This window comes from Jaculus jaculus, chromosome 1 (assembly GCF_020740685.1).
Source record: "Jaculus jaculus isolate mJacJac1 chromosome 1, mJacJac1.mat.Y.cur, whole genome shotgun sequence".
Taxonomy (NCBI): domain Eukaryota; kingdom Metazoa; phylum Chordata; class Mammalia; order Rodentia; family Dipodidae; genus Jaculus; species Jaculus jaculus.
In genome coordinates this window covers 47,109,025-47,129,662 of record NC_059102.1, presented here as the reverse complement: position 1 = coordinate 47,129,662, position 20,638 = coordinate 47,109,025, and the positions used below count along the sequence as shown (strand labels likewise).

Sequence of the window (20,638 nt, the reverse complement as noted above, 5' to 3'; positions counted from 1 at the left end):
GGGATTTCTGCTATCCTCTTGTTCGTTCTAAGAAAACCATGAATGTTTTCCTTAAGAATTTGCACTGCACTGTGTTATACAGAGCATGTCACTTCATCTTCACTGTAGCTCTGTGATAAAACTAATAGTTATTGTACTAACGGTGCTAACAAAGAGTCTGATACAAAGCTTACTTGCCCAGTCAGAAATCCTGTTTGTGAAGAGGCTGAACTTCGTATTCAGACCAAGTGTCTGCAGCGGGACTCCCATGATGAGCTCACCATGCTCTCATGGTGCTGGCCTGCCTTTGAAGGAATAATCTTAAACCATGGCAGACAAGTGAGACTCCTCATTGAAATGTGCAAGACCTGCCTTTGGGTGTCTGTGTCGGAGAGCTGCATTGTTAGAGACTGAATGAAGCTTGTTTGTTTAGCGTAGGTCCATTGTTCTTATTTGCTTTGTAGGATGCCAAGTTAGGTGAGAGATACTTCTGCTTTTCACTTTGCCATGGGATGGAAACTCATCCTCTGAACTCAAAGCTAAACAAAGGTAAAAAAATAAAAATAAAACTTTAAATTTAAAAAAAAAATCCATTATAGATTACATTCCCTTTAAAATTAGACATGTCAAGACAATTTCTGGGTAGAAAAATAGATTTCTAATAATGAAAGTAATATGGTTTTATTTGTCTCCCCATAAATTATCCACTTTCTGACTATGTTGTTCAAGTTTTTATTAGAATGCTAGTTTAACTTCTCTAGTCAACATAGATGAATAAAATTAACCAGTGAACATGAAAATGTTTTATTCCAGGCATTCCTATGATGTGGCTGTTTTTAACAGCAGCCTACTTAATGTATGGAGCATTAAATGCTGATGGAGTATTGGATCTACAAAATGAAGTGAACCCAGAAGTATGGATGAATGCTGTAAGAAATGGCAGAGTATAAAGGGCCTTAAGTAAACTGAGATTAACCAGTGTTGGGGTTGTAAAAGTCCTTGTGTTAGCAGAGAGTCTTGAATAAGAGAAACAGATTGATGGTTTGTAACAGTTTTATAAGCAGCAAGCTCAGTAAATCTCCCCTGCCTGAATAGCTGACATGTTCTAGTAATGATAAGCAGAAGTATTGTGTCTTTTATGTACATCGACTCTTCCTCAACATGTACCCTTTTAGAATATTAAATCATTTGGATGATGCATAGGACTATCCTCCCCCAGCATATAGCTTTACTATCCTTAAAACCTAGTGTATCTCAAAAGACAGGAAACTTTCAAATATAATGTTGTTAGAAAAAGTAAGTCAATGTTAAATACCCCTAAAATATTTTAGTAGTATTCTCTAGCATTCTATTACCAAGACTGTATGTAGCAAATTAATTTTCCAATGTTCTACTGCTAGATATCGCATAATATGCCCCAATAAATACACCAGCTGCTTTGTTCTAGTTCTCTTTAAAAAAATTTTTATGTAATTTATTTATTTGAGAGTGACAGAGAGAGAGAGAGAATGGGAAAACCAGGGCCTCCAGTCATTGCAAAAGAACACTGGATGTGTGCACCCCCTTGTGCATCTGGTTTACGTGGGTCCTGGGGAACCACAGGCAAGTGTTTAACCACTAAGATGTCTCTCCAGACCTTGTTCTAGTTCTTTTTGGTATCTTCAGAAAACAGTCTGCTAATAACTGTTTGCCACGGGCAGAGTGAAATCATCACCTACAATGGCTACCCAAGCGAAGAGTATGAAGTCACCACAGCAGATGGGTACATACTTGCCATCAACAGAATACCCCACGGGAGAACACAGGCTGGGAGAGCAGGTACAAGACCCGTATGTGACTGAAATTAAATGTCAGCTGCTCACTGAGAGAGAGGATGGGGTGTCAAAATCACTTTGAATTCTTGGAGCAGTCTTTTAATGGTTAACCAAGAGGCTCATTTTTTTTTTTTTTTTTTTTTTTGCCTCCACTGCTTTGAAGAGAGACAAGAGACTAAATAAACAAAGGCAAGACACATCTTGCTGAGGAAAATCTATCTTGCATGTTAGGTATAACACACCAAGGTGGAGTCTACTTTTTGTCACCTCATTACCACCTTCTCTGCAAAGTTGACTTTCCTTACTTTTGGCAGGAGGTTTTTAATAGGTTGAATGACGTTGACCCCATGGGGTGCCCAAAACTGCCTCCTGGGATCTTACTAAAATCAGTGTGTCTCTGCAGAATACAAAATCAAGTTGATGACAATGCATTTCTGAGATTTCTCTAGGAATGAGAACTTGGTATTGATCAAAGGAACAATTTAGGAAAGGAATAATTTATGAAATGAAGGAGCATGATATTAATGCGGCCTGAATTCTAGAATGAGGACCTAAACATGCAGAAACATGGCATTACACTCTAAAAAGGAAGCCTAGTGGCAAAGTCTTGCAGAGGGAAAGGTAAAAGTAAGAAATGCTTTACAAGCCCTGCACTGGCCGCTGCTTACCACCTCTTTCTCTCCCTCCGCCATGTCCACTGGCAGCTGCACACCATCTTCTTACTCATCTGTGTTCTCTGGAAGCCGCTTACCCTTCCCTCTCACCATTCACACTCAGCGCCACCTAAAGTCACACTCAAAAAATATTTAAATCAAACGTTTCTAAGTGGAAACTGAAAGTAGTATGTGAGTAAATCTAGCATACAAAATATGGTTTTTCCAGTTATATTTAAGTCAAATAGCCAGCAAGTGCATTTTAATTTATAATTTTATTTTAGCATATTTTTAGACTTAAAATTATTCACTATTACATTAATTTCAAATTTAGTAGGGCATCCTGAGTCTTGTTTATTTTTAATTTTGTCTTTGGGTAAATCTGGCAATACTAAATTTAAGGGAGAGAAAGCTATAAAAATATTACAACGTGAATATCTTTGGAGGTCACACTCTCTCCAGGCTCTGTCCAGGTGGTTTAGGGGAGCAGAGCACTTTGCCCCATTGTGAACACTGCCTATACACAATGTTGGAGATGAAACTGGGCCTTTGAGTCTGTGCCTGAATATTCCTATGACTTCTCAGAGTCCAGTGGGCTATGACTGACAAGACAAACCATGTAGGAAACAATGTAAAAGAAAAAAGATGTGAAAATATAAAAGGAGAAAAAATACAGGGACAATTTTGTTTAAGGAGATAAAATTTTGGAAAGATGTGGAATTACAAAACATTTGTTAGGTTATATTAAATCATTTAAAAAAGATCAGCAATCCTAACAGTCTCTGTTTACATATGATGAAACAGAGATAGAACAAGTTACGATGAAGGAAGAAAGTAAGACACATAACAAGTGACAATCAGATTTATCTTTGGGCAGCCTGGCTCCAGATCCCATATACTTAGCTATTACATTATGGTGCTTTAAAAAAAAAAAAAAGTCTCTTCAGCCCAGTTTCTTGTCTTGCCATTGGGAGCGGGCAGAAGGAGAAGGACTGCTGCAGGCTCCCAGTACCCCCATGTAAACAGTGGCTGGCAACTGCAATGGAAGTTTGATGAAGAACAAATCAATTCTTACTTATAACAATCTCTCTTCCTACTTAGATCAATGAACTCCATCACATGAAATCTTTTGCATCTTCACATTTTTGTGGGTGAATCCTAGAATATGTGTATACAGATGCGATTTAACTCAGGGTGGGATTATGCCCTGATAAACAATATAAATAAAAAATATCTTAATAAAACAATATACATTTAATAGTCTTAACCTATGAAATATCCATACCTTAGCATCACAGGATACTATAAAGCATTGTTTACCTTGTGATCATGTGGTTGCCTAGGAAGTGAAGCTTAATAATGCCACTCGCAGCATCTAAAGAGTATCACATAGCATATCACTAGCTTACAACAGGGTCAAAATCAAAACTTGAAGTCTGAAATATGATTACCAATTTTGCACTAATGTGAAGTTGAAAAATCAGTGTCACACCACCTTAAGTTAGTGAGTATAAATGTAAACATAGAGCAGAACAGCTACAAGTGTTTCCTTTGTGTGAGACATATCAGTGTTCAGTCTTTGCTCTCTAATTTGTTATCTGGGTGGCTTTTGGGTAAAGTTGGTGGATTCCTTCTAATACTCAGTTTCCATACTTGTGAAATGTTCCTCAAAATCACAGCTACCCTTCGATAGCTAACGTGAGACTTCAATAAGCTAAGCATATAAATCATTGATCAGAGCTCCAAATTCAGATACCTGCTCCAGAACTGATTATGTGATTGTAGCATTCTACACAAGGAGGAGAGAACTTCTTGCTTTTCATCGTGCTTGTAGGTGTGTAAGGGTTCTGGCATAAACCATTGTAAATTTCTCTTGTTTTCTGTCTTCATACCTCTTCCTGCAGGCCCCCGGCCAGTTGTGTACATGCAGCATGCATTATTTGCAGACAATGCCTACTGGCTTGAGAATTATGGCAATGGAAGTCTTGGATTCATCCTAGCAGATGCAGGTTATGATGTGTGGATGGGAAACAGTAGAGGGAACACTTGGTCAAGAAGACACAAGACACTCTCCACAGATGAAGAGAAATTCTGGGCCTTCAGGTAAACTTCATCTTCAAAGACATCATAGGAAAGTTGGAGGCAATTTCTTTAAATATAATATTAATAGTAGTCTACAGTACTTGAACTCTTGTAGCCATTGTTCCTAAGATCTCGAAAGACATAAGAAAAAAAACTGATTTTTATTGATTCTTCCACAAAGTATGCTGTATTAAAGAGAACACTTAAACTGATGTGCATAGGTACTGCATTTATTTGAAGAAAGTGTGAGTGAGAGTATACAACCTACTTCCATGAATGGTGAGCCACATCTGTAACTACAGCACTCACGAGGGTGAGGCAGGGAGATTTTCCTGAGTCAGCCTGGGCTACAATAATGAGTTCCAGGCAAGCCTAGCTAGGTGCTTATTAAAACAACAAGACTCTGTCTCTTTCTAAAAGAAAATAAACTACATAAAAGAGACTGTACAGCATACATTCAAGCAATTACAACATAAGGTTTTCAAGATGTTGTTAATAAAAAAGAATGTGAATATATTTTGACTGTTCCAAGTAGAACTGTTTTCCGCTGTCCTCACAGGACACTTGGCACTTGTGGTGGACTTCCTTCCTAAGGACCCAGGGGCTCGTTGATTAATTAGCATGCCTGTTCCTAGAGTACTGCACCAATGAATGTTCAGCATCCGTTGAATACACTTAAAGGAAAATAAGGTGGGGGTGACACATTGCTGGGGTTAGAATTCTGTTGAAGGTGCAGCATGCAGGAAATATTTTATGCCCTTAGCCAGAAGCTTGGAGCTTGTTTACTGTGAGGTTCCTCCACAATTCTCATATACTTGGTTGTGTCAGCTCATAGGGTACTTGGTCCTACTGTATACTATGTAGGCATTTTTAAATGTGTGATTATGTATGTGCCTATTTCTGGTGCACAGGTGCATGTGTGTGTGTGCACATGTGTATGTGCATGCATATGGAGGTGAAGGACAACTTCAGGTGTCGTTCCTCAGTAATGCCACCTGCGTTTTTTTCAAGACAGGCTCTGTCATTGATCTGGGCTTGACCAAGTAAGATAGACTGGCTGACCAATGAGCCCCAGGGATCATTATGTCTCTGCTTCTTCAGTATTGAGATGACAAATACATGCCACCTCACCCAGCATTTTTACATAGCTTCTTGGGATCAAACTCAGGTCTACATGCATATGTGTGTGTGTGTGTGTGTGTGTGTGTGTGTGTGTGTTTTATTAATAAGTTCTATATTTACAGACTATAAGCCATGATATTTCTATCCCCTCCCCAACTTTCCCCTTCATAACACTTTTGTCCATCATACCGCCTCCCTCTCTCCATTACTTTCACTTTTAATTTGAAGTCATCATCTTTTTCTCCTATTATTGGAGTCTTGTGTAGGTGTTTCTAGGCATTGCAAGGTCATGGATATCAAGACAAATTTCTGTCTGGACAATTGCATCGTAAGGAATGGTACCCTTCCTTTGCCTCTTACATTCTTTCCACCACCTCTTCTACAAAGGACCCTGAGCCTTGGAGGATGTGATAGAGATGTTTCAGTGATGGACATTCCTGCATCCCTTCTTCACAGTACTATATTGCCTTTTGGGTCATCCCAGTGGTCACAGACATATGAAAAAAAAAAAAAAAAGCTTTTCTAACCAGAAGTGAGAGTAGCATTAATATATGAATATGAACATTAAGTGTAGTATTTTCAGGGCAATTTGGTGAGAATAATATATGTGTTTATCCAGACAAGAGCAGGCTTTATGCCTCTAAGGCTCATGACCTCACCTGCCATAGACTTCTGATTTCAGTACTAGGAATGTGTTCTCTCCCAAAAAGCAGGCCTTTAGTTCAAATAGAGAGGAGCTGGTTTCCCACAGAGCAGACATGCCACTGTGGCACTCACTCTGTCATTTGGCCTGTCTGTCTGGCCAAACTCGAGACTTCCAGTGTCTACTGTTTTCACCACTGATGACTTCTGGCATACAGCGCAGCGTTTTCCAGCTTTCAGTTGGCTAGTCTACAGGGAGAAGGTTTTCTGCTCACCACCAGCTTAGTTTCTCAGTGACTTTGCCACATAGACATGTGAATTCTTCAGAAATAGGGTCTTTCCATCTTTTACTCAAGGGAAACCAAGGGCCTTGGCAATAGTCTTGGTGAACAACTCGCTGGAACGTATCCAATCCCTGGCACTGAAAATTTTCTAATAACAATTTATGGCTTCTGGATTTCCATATGTAGTTAAAAAATAGGTTTTCATATGTCTTACTCAGAATATCTTAAATTTTGATCTACCCTCCCACCCACCCTTCTTTTACACAATCTCTTCCCCTGGCCTTACTTAGGCTTTTGCCCTCCCTGTAATCTGTTCTTCTACTTACATATATACAATGCCATCCCCTTAAGCCCTTCCCTCTCCTCCCTCCCTTATAGCCTTTTCATAGTTCACTGGCCTCTGCTACCTATTTTTGGTTCTAGCTCACACACAAGTCTATGCATTTGTAGCTAGGATCCACATATAAGAGAGAACATGTGATATTTGCCTTTCTGGGCCTGGGTTACTTCACTTAGTATAATCCTTTCCAGATCCATCCATTTCCCTGAAAATTTCATAGTTTCATTCTTCTTTACCACTAGATAGAACTCCATTATGTAAATGTACCGCATCTTCATTATCCGCACATCAATTGCGGGGCATCTAGGATGGTTCCATTTCTTGTGAAGAGAGCAGCAATAAACATGGTTGAGCAAGTATCTCTAAGGTAGTGAGAAGGGTCATTAGGATATACATCTAGGAGTACTATAGCTAGATCATATGGTAAATCTATTTTCAGCTGTCTCAAGAACCTCCACACTGATTTTCACAATTGCTGTACCAGATCACATTCCCACCAACAGTGTAGAAGGGTTCCCAATTTTCTGCACCCTCTCCAACATTTATTGTCATTTGTTTCCTTGATAGTAGCCATTCTGATAGGAGTGAGATGGAATCTCAAAGTAGTTTTAATTTGAATTTCCCTAATGGTTAGGGACATAGAACACTTTTTTACATTTTATATACCATCTTTATTTCTTCCAGTGAGAAGTCTCTATTTAGTTCCATAAACCATTTTCTTTAATTAGGTTGTTTGATTTCTTATTGTTCTGTCTTTGGAGTTCTTTGTAAATTTGAGATACTAATCCTCTGTCAGATGTGTAGCTGGCAAAGATTTTCTCCCATTCTGTAGGTTGTCTCTTTGCTCTATTCAAAGTGTCCTTTGTTGTACAAAAGCTTTTTAATTTCATGAGATCCTAGTAGTTGATTAGTGGTTTTATTTTCTGAGCAATTGTGGTCATATTCAGAAAGTCATTGCCTATGCCAATATGTTGAAGGGTTTTCCCTACCTTTTCCTCTAGAAATTTCAGAGTTTCAGGTCTTATATTAAGGTCCCTGATCCACTTGGATTTGATTCTTGTGCATGGAGAAAGACAAGGATCTATTTTCATCTTTCTTATTTCATTAAGCTGGTTTCCTGTGTTTTCTTTCAGGAGTTTGTTTTCTTCTCCAATTCCTTTATTTTCTTCTTTGATTCCTTTCATTTCTTCTTTGATTTCTTTAAGTATAAATACAATCCTTTTTATGTTTTTAAATCTTTGTCAGACATTTTATCCAAAGCAGTCTCATTGGTGATCATTTCTGATGGATTTACAATTTTTGGTGGGATTGTATTGTCTTGAATTTTTGTGTTTCTTGTATTATAATGTAGCGACTTTTGCATCCTGGATCGATTTGATGCTTGGGTTTTCTACTTATCTGCAGTGCTCTTAGATGTTGCATTTCACCTTTATGTACTTTCAGGATATGAGTTTAAAAGTGCCAGCTGTAGGTCTTGTACCCCAATCCAACCATAGAAGTAATCCTAAATTGTAGTGGACTGGTTAGATTTAATGGCAAATTCTATTTGCAGTATACACATTCAATAAAACCAGCACAGAGTATGCAATTGTGGGTATTAAAATAAACAGAGTGTCTTATAAAGCCAAAATCCCTAAGGGTGTGTGCTACTCTACACCCTTAATCTTGTCAGCTGGAAGGTAGAGATTTCTGTACTGGATTGGATTCCAGGTTAGCCTGGATATGAATCAGACCCTTCCCCCAATAATGACATAAGCAAAAGACTAAGGCCTTATAAATCTGAAAGCATCAAAAGCAACAATATTCAACCCCCAAATACAGCTTATTTGAAAATGGTAAAGCTAACCAAGACTATGTAACCCATAACCTGCCCTGACATGGAACAAAAGATTAGCTCTTCCAATGCAGTTGTTTTTGTCAGTCAGCCTCATTACCTACTGAGGTAGCTTCCCATCTCACCAATGCTGAGTGCCCACCTCTATCCCTCTGTGTTGTTCTGCAGAGTTGGAGGTCTTATCAGCTGTGCTGGATGCACTGCCACAGGGTGGCTGAATGCTGGAGGTTCCCAGTTTTGATGTTTGGGGGGATAAGAGGGTGCAGAAAGCCTGCTTATACAGTCCCACCTGAATCCCTTTCAGTAGCTCCTTAGTTGCTCTCAGCTGTCTTTCCTTCAGATTTCTTGACTTTACAAGGAGGCTGATGAGGCTGGAAAATCCCCTTGTTTGGTCTCTGCTGCTGCCGCCCCTTGGCACACCTGGGGGAGGGGATGCCGAGGAGGTAAACAGATAGCATGGAGTGGTGGGTCGCAAGCACCTCTGTGGGGTTTTGGCCATTTCACTCCTTTCTGAAGGATCTTGGTCTCTCCTGCTTCTCTGCTGTGTCTAAGAATAACCTATACTCCTTCACTTTTCAGAAGATTGTATTTTGCTGTGGCTTTGCTTAAATCCCTCCCTAGGTTGGTTTGATGTGGCTCCTATGCCACTATTTTACCCACAAGTGTCTATATGCTTTGATGGGAGCACTTTACCAATTCATCCATCTCCCCAGTCTATATAGTATTTGTTGTTCTATATTAATGTCGATTGAACCAGTACTAAAGGATTTTGGTTCTAGAAAAAAAGACAACAAAAAATTGGTTCTACTACTATAAAGAATTGGAATATGTTTATGTGAACAAATGGACTAACAATAGTGACATCTGATCAAGGATCTAATAGCAGCCAAATTGTTTGTCCCATACCATCTATGTCCTAGAGCAGCCCTATAAACCAAACAGTATCCATTTGTTTTTGCTTTTCTAGGTAGGGTCTCACTCTGGCTCAGGCTGACCTGGAATTCACTATGTAGTCTCAGGGTAGCCTCGAACTCATGGCAATCCTCCTACTTCTGCCTCCCAAGTGCTGGGATAAAGGCATGTACCACCACACCCAGCTAATAGCCTATTATTTTTTGAATAGGAAAAGCCTTAAGAGAGCATTTGAGTAACTTTTATGAAGTTACTCAGTTAACCTAACATAATTGACAACAGTCCTGTTTCCAATGGGGAGACTGAATAACCTTAAAAGTCATTAATCCCATTGGAGGAATCAGAAACAGAGGCCTTCAAACTAGATGATGAAAGGAAGGAAGTGAGAAGCCAGAAAAGGAAATGAAGGGGGATATGAAGAAGGCTGATCCTCAGACAGTAGGCAAGCATCCAGAGATCTTTCCTACTATTAAGAAGTAAATAGTGTGGGGGCTGGAGAGATGGTGTAGTGGTTAAGGCGCTTGCCTTTGAAGTCTAAGGATCCAGGTCCCACAGCAGCCAGATGCACAAGGCAGCACCTGTGTCTGGAGTTCATTTGCACTGGCTAGAGGCCCTGGAGCACCCATTCTCTCTTTCTAATAAATAAATAAAATTAAATCATTGAACAAAAAGAAGTAAACAGTGTGGATGCATAAAGTTGTAATAATTTACATTGAATTGGGTAAATGATGAGATAAACATTTAATAAGTGGACTACATAGAATTTCTATGTATAAAAAATGAATATGTGACTGTTTTAAAATTATACTTCAAATACTCATAAACCCCTAATTTATTTTGCAGCTTTGATGAAATGGCCAAATATGATCTCCCAGGAATAATAGACTTCATTGTAAAGAAAACTGGTCAGGAGAAGTTGTATTTCATCGGACATTCACTTGGCACTACCATAGGTATGTTTACAAGGGTCAGTGTTATCATCATATTATAGGAACACACCTTTAACTGGAATGGAGTCACTGCTTGTTATTATTGAACCCTTAATTCTCTGTCTGTTCTGTGAATTGTACCTATGAAGCTCAGACTGTGAGTATAAAGGACAAACCTTTCCTCCATTTCAGACCATAGCTGTACATCTGTAAAGGTGTTGTAAATTTCCAGGTATAATAGCCTGTGCCCCAAATCCAATAAGATAATTCTAAAGTGTAAGTCTCCCTATTCCCTCTAAGCTGAAAGAATAACGCTTGATGCCACAAATATACAAGATATAGTGACAGAATGGTAAGCGTACATTAGTCATAGCTTCCTCACAACCCAAATTGGATTTAAATAAAATAAACGGAAGGAGCTTATTTGTAATTTGAACAAAATGGAAAAGATATAGTTACATTTGTTTGTGAGTTTGCATACAAAACTTATAATTATATTAAATTAACTTGCCAGGCGTGGTGGTGCATGCCTTTAATCCCAGCACTTGGGAGGCAGAGGTGGGTGGATCACAGTGAGTTTGAGGCCACCCTGAGACTACATAGTGAATTCCAGGTCACCCTGGGCTAGAGTGAGACCCTACCTCAAAAAAACAAAAAAAAAAATTTAACTTATCTATTTATATAATCAAGTATTAAGTATAAGGGCTAGCAATTAACTAAATAGAAAGGTTAAAATATTTTAACTTATCTTCTTTAAAAGCATATATATTATGAGTGTCTACATATTTTTGAAGAAAACTAGTCATCTTGTTCAAAATAAAAGCTTAAAGAAAACAATATTAACAAAAATTTATGAATACTCTTCCACTATAATCTAATTTTAAGAGAATAAGGAATGAAAATGTGATATTTTAAATTTGATAAACCTGTATAAGAAGTAATGCATTTGCTTACTATACCTCCATTAGTACTATTATCATTAACAAAAACTATGTTAGTAGTTTATGCTGGTAGGTGTTTTACAAGCTTGAAAGAGGCAGTGAGCGTGAGAAGTCACAGACTAAAAGGGGGATCAAAGTACCAATAAAAGAATACAAAAAAAAAAAACCACATCCAGAGGCAGGCAGGCATAAAGTCTTACCACCTCCTGAGCATTCATGATGTTTAGGGCCCTGTATTCCACACATTTCTTCCATCTATCCTTAGAACAAACCCATCGTTACTCAGTCATCTCCAGAAGAAGGAGGAAGTTCAGAGAAATTAAGTGACTTGTCCAGGTATCTTCAGACATGAGAGGCTGCACAGATTCAATGCAGTCCAGAGTCATGCATGAGCACTGTGGAGAGAGTTTTCAGGAGGAGGAGAAGCAATTTGAGGAGTCTGTGAAAAGGGATAGGACTTAGATAAGCTATGGTTAATGATCTGTGAAGAAAACACAGAAAACAGAAACCACCACTGCTCTGCTTACATTTGAGCATAAAAAAGTTTCAGTCAGTCTCAGTTGCATTTTGTGCAAATATTTTGTTGTTGTTGTTAGGGAAGGACCTAGTGTTTGTCAGAATTTTAATAACCCAGGTCCTAGCCTCTAGAAGCCAACCACATGCTGTTTTTAGTATGACAAGGAACTCGCCTCTACACTTCCAGACACCCTCTGGGGGAAGGAATTCACCAGGTTCAGAGCCTGTAGAAATAGCTTCGTCAAATCAAGTAGTCAGTTGATGTTCCTCTCCCAAAAGAAACATTCCAGGCTTTCCTTGCTGTGTGCGCAAGTACACTCTAGCAGAGACCTAGAAATGCACCTGGGAAACCAAAATACCCAGATCTTCCCTGTTGCCTTTCCAGAGGCGTGCTGTCCTCACAGTGGTGAGAGGGGTGCAGTGTTCTTGCTTGAAAGAGCAGAGCAAAAGGAAACAGCCTGGCTCTTACTGGAACCACCTGGCCCCAAGGAAGCTGTCTTTAGTTTCAGAGACTGGAAGAGGCTGGGCGGGTTGTGAACAGCACCGAGAGCAACAGCAATGAAATCTCACGTGGTAGGAGAAAGGAACCCTGTCAGATTATCTTTGCAAAATATCTCAAAAGTGCTTGCCAGTTCATCCCCAAGATCACTGCAATAAGAGAAAACAAATTAGTGACTAAGAAACGCTCCACTTTTTTGACAGGAATATTTGTGTAAGTATATCTAACTTTTACAAAGTTGTCTTGTCTCCTATTCCCCCAGGGTTTATAGCCTTTTCTACCATGCCTGAACTGGCACAGAGAATCAAAATGAATTTTGCCTTGGGTCCTGTGGTCTCATTCAAATATCCCACAAGCATTTTTACCAGTTTTTTTCTACTTCCAAATTCCATAATCAAGGTAGGCTCCTCATTTTGCCAAAACTTACCTGAGGATCTCATATTGTATCACAGATCCTTATTATTTTTAGATCTTTATGAAATAAAATGGAAAATTCGGGTAAAATGCATAGATGTATGTGGCAGTGTGAGGGCACACGTGCCATAGTGTATATATGTCCTAGATGCAATTTATTATACAACAAGCTGAGTTCTGTATTAGTGCATAGTCTACTCACAATTTTCCTCTTCCCTACAGTTAGATAGGTCAAGAAGTTCACAATGTCCAATGAGAAAGACATAATTCAAGTAATGTATGATCATGGCTACACATGGTTTGACACAAGAAAAGCCTGTATAATATACAATGATTTTTCTAACGGGAGCTTGCTCTAATACTAATGCTTTCCAAAACTTCAATATCTTATAGCTCAAGTATTCAGTTTCAAGTTTTGAAAAAGCATGATTGACCATTGTGAGTTTGAAGTTTTACTCTCTCAAGGGTTGTTTTGGTTTTAATTTGTTTTTTTGTTTGTTTTGTTTCTCTGTGAAAGACACGTCAACAAACAGTATATATTGGAGGATAATATTGATAGTTCACTAATATTTCCACATGAGTTTTGGGTATGGTAAAATGGATTTTGCCAAACTGAAATCAGGAAGTTCAAGATGTCTTAATAATGCTTATGAAAGAAGATGAAGCCATGGTTTGGGATAGGTTGTAGGAATGGAAAAAAAGAATATTGCCCAGCTACCAAAAGGAAAAAAGTTCATAAGTCCAAATGACTGGTTTGATGTCAATTCATTGTCTTGTGCATTGTGAGCACAAGTGATGTAACTGTTTTATGTGTGGTTGGGAGTTACATTTTAAGATGTGTTAACATCTGCACATTTTGAATATATGCATATAGACAAGGGTGAATAAATTAACTTCATTTTGTTTTATTTGGATATTTCTTCTTCCTCTTCTCTTTCTTCTTCTTTTCATCATTATTATTTATATATCTATAAATGTAGCCAATATATCTTCGTGCAGACATCTGATATGAATCAAATATGTTTCTGTCCTATTTCAGTGAGCATCCCCTACTTTAAGTCCTACTTTCTGGTGCCCCCCCCCAACAAGCTCCAGGACCCCACTGGAGATCTTCTCAAGTTTCCTTCCCAGGACCTGGAAGTTTTAATCATGTTATCTTTGTTGTATCACAACATCTTTGATGTCTACTACCTTCTCTTTGGTATTCCATTCTCTAGTTTTCATCATCAAAACCAGCTAGTCTAGCTACTTGGTACATGAGATATATGCAAAAACCCATGTTTCTTATTATCTCATGTCACATCTCACTTTAAAAAGAAATATGGTTTCATCACTGTTACCAGTGAATGAGAACCTGATAATTTCTCACTAGATATAATTCAAGGGCACTTCACCATGAAGTGAATTTGGGACCAAACCCTAATCCTTTTTGGAAAAGGATTTCAATGTTTCCTCTGCAGAAGGACTCAGTCTCCTTGGCTGAAAAGACAAGTGCAAATACAAGTAAACTTCTAAATGTAGCTCATTCCTAGAATGAAGAGAATGTCAACAAATTTGAAGGTGGATCTTAAAAAAATATTCTTTACTTCTACAGGGTATGTTTGGGACCAAAGGTTTCTTTTTAGAAAATAAGAATGCAAAGATACCTTCTATCAAAATCTGTAACAATAAAGTACTCCGGCCAATGTGTCGTGAATTTATGTCCTTATGGGCTGGATTCAATAAGAAAAACATGAACATGGTATGTATAATAATTATTGGAGCATTCAGTACTTGAAAGCATTTCATCTTTCTTTTGATTCATTTTGATTTATTGTACATTGCGTATGGTATTCTACAACCTTAAAGATCAATAGTTGAAATGCAGAGAGGAAGAGAAATCCCAACAGACTATGAACATGAGGACTGGAGAAGGGAAAAGAAGATGTATCTTTCAATCCTTTGTCAAAGTTAGAATAGGTGTTCCATAATGAATAGTAGGTTCTCACATGTTCACAAGCAGATACAATTTATGTCAAATAATTTCCAAGTACTTCATTTTAATATATTGCTTTTAAAACATGAAATGCTGGGACTGGAGAGATGTCCCCTTAATAACAATGTACTTTGTGTGTGTGTGTGTGTGTGTGTGTGTGTGTGTGTGTGTGTGTGTTCTGACTTTGATAACTGATTTTTAAAAACAAAAAAACGCATCACCATTTCATCTGGACAATATATGCATAATGATAGGGAGATGGAATTTCTTCCTGTGAAGAAGTAGCAGTCCTGTTTCAGCAATAGCCTGTTCCTTGTAATGAGAATTCAAGGGGAGGAAGGATGGATTTACATCTCCAGAATAGTGTTGTTGAGTAGTTATCCCTTCTATATTCTAAAGGACAGACAGCTGGACTGTTACATGAAGCCAGAACCAAAATGTTCCCCACCAGCCCATTGCATCCCTCTCTTTTAAGAGGCCAAATCATTTTAGAATGACACCTATGAGGAACCACTGTTAAAGGAATGCTTTTTTAAAAGTAAAAACTTTTAATGATTTTCCTTGACTTAGTTCAGCATAGTCTAGAACATATAATTATGATGATTATTTTATCTTCATAATTTTCAATTCTCTGCTATTTACAAGATTGAAGAAATCTTTGGAAGGGTTTGGTTTACAGCTTTGATTTGCCAATATTTTATCTCCACATGAGTCTGGAAATTTGGTATTGATTTTTAATCAATTTGTTTAATTTATTTACCACAGTGTCATACACTATCCCAAGCTAATCACAAATTTATGTCAATCCTCCTACCTCAGTACCTCCCCCTAGTGCTGGGATGAAAGATGTGCACCATCATGTCCACATAGCCTTAGTATATGAGTAAGCCCAAAATTCAGGTAAATAACCAAAGTTATAAAGCTGATGATGCACAATGTAAGTGCCTGATATCCAGGACTAACGGATTTATCATGCATGTGCATCCCCCAGGCTTGTGGACTCTCCTCTCACATTTACACAGAGCCCCTCTCCTGGTAGTTTTATCAAGTGTGTGCATCCCCCCATGCTTGTATACTCTCCTCTTACATTTGCACAGAGCCCCTCTCCTTTTAGTTTTGCTCCATGCTGTGCATCACCTCTTCTTCTACCTCAAGAATGGACAAATTTCCCTTCAGAGTCAACCCTGTGCACATTTTCTTTCATGAACTCCTTTCTCTTGTCACCCCATGGTGCACTCATATTCAACTGTTTCACAAAAATACGTACTTATGATGATTTTTTTCTGTCATTTTCAAGGATCTGGTATTTGTTATTAATTCTTAGTTTCATTGATCTCAGCTTCTGAAGGTGATTTTTGCTGTAACAAAGATTCAATTTCCCTAGAGTCGGCTGGATGTATACATGTCTCACGCTCCCACTGGGTCATCAATTCAGAATATCCTGCATATCAAACAGGTAGAGTCTGTCATGGGAAACAGTTCCAATCTTTGCTTTCATTGTATGAGAAAGGACAGCTCTTAGCTGGGTAAGTCCCCAAGATCAGCTACTGTTTCCAGTATGCCCCCATTACCACTGCCTGATCCTGGTTTCCCTGGACTGTAGGATGATTCAGATCAAGTGGATGACATAAATCAATCCCATTTTAAATCAGAGCTTGTAAAATGGGTCCTAAACTGAAGCAAGAGGTAAACTGAAGGTACCGCATGAAGAGTTATACTTCCCTCAAGAGAGAAGTATCTGGTATTTGACATTCTTCTAAGAGTGTTGGTTCTCCATCATATTTTCCTTTAAAATAAAGGAGACCATTTTTTTTTTCCCTTATCTGTTGGGTCCCTTTCTCTATAGTAGTACGAAGATACTTGTTTCTTTCTGAAGAAGTCTTTTCTTTCAAGTATAGTGCTTTTCTCAGAGTTGCTGTAGCTCTGATGATTCTAAACATGAATATTCTTTCTCCAAAACACATTACTTTCAGCTTTACCGATCTGAGGAATTCAGAGCTTATGACTGGGGAAGTGAAGCTGAAAACATGCATCATTACAATAAGGTGAGCTGTTCAGAAAAACATCATAATGAGACTTTTAAGAAATTTTAATACGATGGAGCTAGGAAGATGCCTCAGTTGCTAAAGGCTCTGCCTTCAAAGCCTTCCAGCTGGGTTTGATCGCCTGATTACTCACACAGAACCAGACCAAACAAAACAGACTTCTGGCATTTGTTTCAGAGGCAAGAGACACTGGTGATCCCATAAACACACAGAGACATTCAAATAAATAAAAAAAAATTTTAAATTTTAATAAGAAACTATCTAAGAGTGAAAAAAATCATACCTGCTAATTATTGGCATTTGCATGGACTCTCCTCTCACATTTACACAGTAAATGTTTTAAGTAAATGCCTAATTTTAATAGGCATTTATTGTAGTTTTTTTTTTAGAAATAAAAGGAACATATTAAAAGGAGATTAAATCATTTGTACCTCTACTCAAAGATTTTGTTTTGTTTTGTTTTGTTTTGTTTTATTTTGAGGTAGGGTCTCGCTCTAGCCAAGGCTGACCTGGAATTCACTATTTAATCTCAGGGTGGCCTTGAACTCATGGCGATCCTCCTACCTCTGCCTCCCAAGTGCTGGAACTAAAAGCGTGCACCACCATGCCCAGCTTCTACTCAAAGATTTTAAAAAGATGTATTTATTTGAATTTTATCAGCATTTCTATTGTTTTACACAAATTTTAATCTTCTTTATTTTTAAGCTACAATGAGAAATAACTAATGTTACTAAACTGTGCCTTTCAATAAAATTTATAGCAGGTGCATGAACATGGAAATTGTTTCCAAAAACCTTTATTAATGCTCCAGCTGATAACCACACTTCTCTTTATACAAGTAGACAAATTTTGTAGAATCATGTCACATTATACTTTTAGTAAGCCCTTTGCCATTTTCATAGGGGCTGGGCTTCTAAGTATGAAATAAATATATTTCAGTTAAATTTTTCCAATGTTTACCCAAACTAACATTTTAGGAGATATTTGTTACTGTGAATACAGATCAATTAAATTGTTTCACAGAGACAAAACAATTGATCAGACCAGTTATTTCTCAGCAATGAATCAAATTGTTGGTAGAATGATTCTTCTAGCCTTAAGACAACCCAAAGGCTATAATACAATGTGATTTTTTGCTATTTTCAATCTGTTTAAGACAAGATTTACATATGATAAAATTTATAAATTTTATGATTCCCTTTTAGTCACTTTTCACAGATCAACTCATTTGTAAATCTGTACTATAATCCAAATATCAATATTTTCATTACCTTCCAAAGTTTCTACTGCCTCTTAGACTATGTGTGTCTATAAAATGCATATATATGTACATATGTATTTAATTATATTTATATATAAGATCTTTAACTGTTTAGAAAAGTACAGAAAAATTAATAAGCAAATTTAAAGTGATTAATTCAGAAAGGAGAAAAAGGAAAATACTAGTAAATAGACACAAGAGCTCTCATTTTAGACTTTACCTACAGTATTTTCCTTTTTGAACATTAATTTTAATAAACATTATTTTTAGATATCGTTTATATTCTTAAGACAATTCGTAAAACAATCAAGACTGTTGTAGGGAGATGAGTAGTGTATGGGGTTACTGTAAGGCCAGAGCCATTAGAATTCATCAGCAGATATCTGGTCCTAGCCTGCTCCAAGCTCCTCAGTTTCTTTATGGTTTTAGGTTCTTTGAAGTCAATTTTATTGCATTTCCCCAGATAAACTAGTCAAAACAACTTGCCTCCTCTTCAAGTCCCCAACACTATTTTTGTTCCCACTCCATGTTTTATTCAGTGTCAGAGAGTCAATCCTCATAAACTCCAAAAGGGAAGGGGTTTCCCTCAGTTTATTTCACCAGTGTTTTCTCTGCTGGAAGAGGACTCAGCACATATTTATGAGTTACATGAATGAAAACTCTTCACTTCTCTCTAGCTAAATCCAAAAGTCTCTGCTCTCCTTATTCCTTCCTTCTTCTCATGTGAGTTCTCACCCTCTTGTGCCCTTCACCTTCACCCTAGCTTTCACTTCCTGGCTCTTACAAGGCAGTTCTACACGTTTTAAGTTAGCATACATAACAATGGGTTTACTGGGACACTTTCATACATGTACGTCACTGTATTTTGCTCATATTTTCCCTCCATTGTCCACACTTATCCTTCCTCACCCACCCTGTTTGTCACTTCTCTCCACCGAAGTGCCCTAACTGATGCCTGTACAATAGTCTGAAGATGGAGCTCTGAGAAATGACTTGACTTGTGCCCAAAACTTCTGGAAGATGGAGAAATTTCTTACCTTGTCTCTCAGATCTTGACCACCTGCATCTACTTCACATCCTTCTATCTTCCCTTATATATTTTGATCACAAGGTACAATGGAAACTTTGCTATTTCTGGTTATGTTCTGCACACTCCTCCTTCTGTGGGAAGCTCTTCAACACACATTTTCACCTTTCAAAATCCAACCCCTGTGAGAGTCAATTCAAATAACTCCTTTTTATGAGCATTTGTTTTTAAATACTTTCTTCTCTCTCTTCATTTCCATGGCATATTGGAGATATTTTATAGCATTCAACGTACAGGATGTTGTACACAAATGTTTGTTTGGCTATCTTGCTCCATCCTTTGCAAATTCCTTGAAGGCAGGGGACATTTCATCTTCCTCAGTGTCTAACAGAGCTATGACTGTAGTCCATAATCATTTTGCAGCCTTTTTATTCATTTAAATTCACTTCTTGCTATAAAGAGCTTTATCGCGTGATTGCCTTTTCTATCTCTCTGACAGAGCCGTCCTCCACTCTATGACCTTACTGTCATGAAGGTGCCCACCGCTATCTGGGCAGGAGGACAAGATGCCCTTATAACACCTCAGGATGTGGCCAGGATTCTCCCCCAAATCAGCAATCTTTGCTACTTCAGACTGTTTCCAGACTGGAACCACTTTGACTTTGTCTGGGGCCTTGATGCCCCTCGGCGGCTATATAGTGAAATCATAAGTTTGATGAAGGAGTATCTGTAAAAGAAATGCGTTTACTCTTCTCTTAAAATTTGCATCCAGGACACTCCAGGACAAATGCTAGTGGACACGGGGTTTGCCTCTAGCATCTGTCTCTCGTAATAGAGGCGTTCATGAATCAGCATTCCACTCAGGATTTACTCAACTGTACTGTTCTTTTCTCAATGAAATGTCAGCAACTGAAATTTTAGGATTTTGTGCAAACAAACCCACTCCTCATTCTTTCTTGCAAGTATTAGAGGTAAGCATAGGAATGCTGACCTAGACAGATAGCCTTTAAGTTGGCCATTTGTGAGTATATTATGTGTGGCTATGACTTATTGGATTACCAGACATCATAAATTGCAAGTCATTAGAATTTTCACCTAAATAAGCCCTAAAGTAATTCTTGGTCCATATCAGCAAGCCAGAAAGAAGAAAAAAGAATGGATAGCTAATAAAAATTTATGTTTTCCAGAAGCTAGTTATACTGCTACAAACTAGGCAAAAAAAATATTTAAAATTAGGGAAAATGAGGGTAAACTGAAATTTTAATTTCTAATATTATTCACTATTGGCCAGTGCATCTAAAATCAGCTTAAAAGTTAATAAGGTTGACTGATAATAGGATATTAGGGCTGGCTGGTGGGAGATAACAAT

At 37.9% G+C, this 20,638-nt stretch overlaps 1 protein-coding gene and 1 non-coding gene across 2 annotated transcripts; both read left to right on the top strand.

Annotated features, from left to right (window-relative positions):
• The first annotated feature begins 800 nt into the window (after positions 1-800).
• Positions 801-20,002, top strand: Lipn (lipase family member N). Its single transcript, XM_004653200.2, has 9 exons — positions 801-908; positions 1,680-1,797; positions 4,351-4,549; positions 10,506-10,615; positions 12,810-12,946; positions 14,556-14,702; positions 16,321-16,392; positions 16,910-16,981; positions 19,769-20,002. The coding sequence occupies exons 1-9, from the start codon at positions 801-803 to the stop codon at positions 20,000-20,002; spliced, it is 1,197 nt and encodes a 398-aa protein (XP_004653257.2).
• LOC123458373 lies at positions 2,872-3,078 on the top strand. Its single transcript, XR_006635633.1, has one exon. It is a non-coding gene; the product is annotated as a small nucleolar RNA SNORA73 family (small nucleolar RNA).
• Positions 20,003-20,638: the final 636 nt, after the last annotated feature.

Bases quoted from the DNA above. Each gene is read 5' to 3' on its own strand.
- Lipn (XM_004653200.2), top strand. From the start codon at position 801: ATGATGTGGCTGTTTTTAACAGCAGCCTACTTAATGTATGGAGCATTA. The intron at 12,947-14,555 runs GTAGGCTCCTCA...TTACTTCTACAG, and splicing joins TTCCAAATTCCATAATCAAG to GGTATGTTTGGGACCAAAGG. The intron at 16,393-16,909 runs GTAGAGTCTGTC...CATTACTTTCAG, and splicing joins ATATCCTGCATATCAAACAG to CTTTACCGATCTGAGGAATT.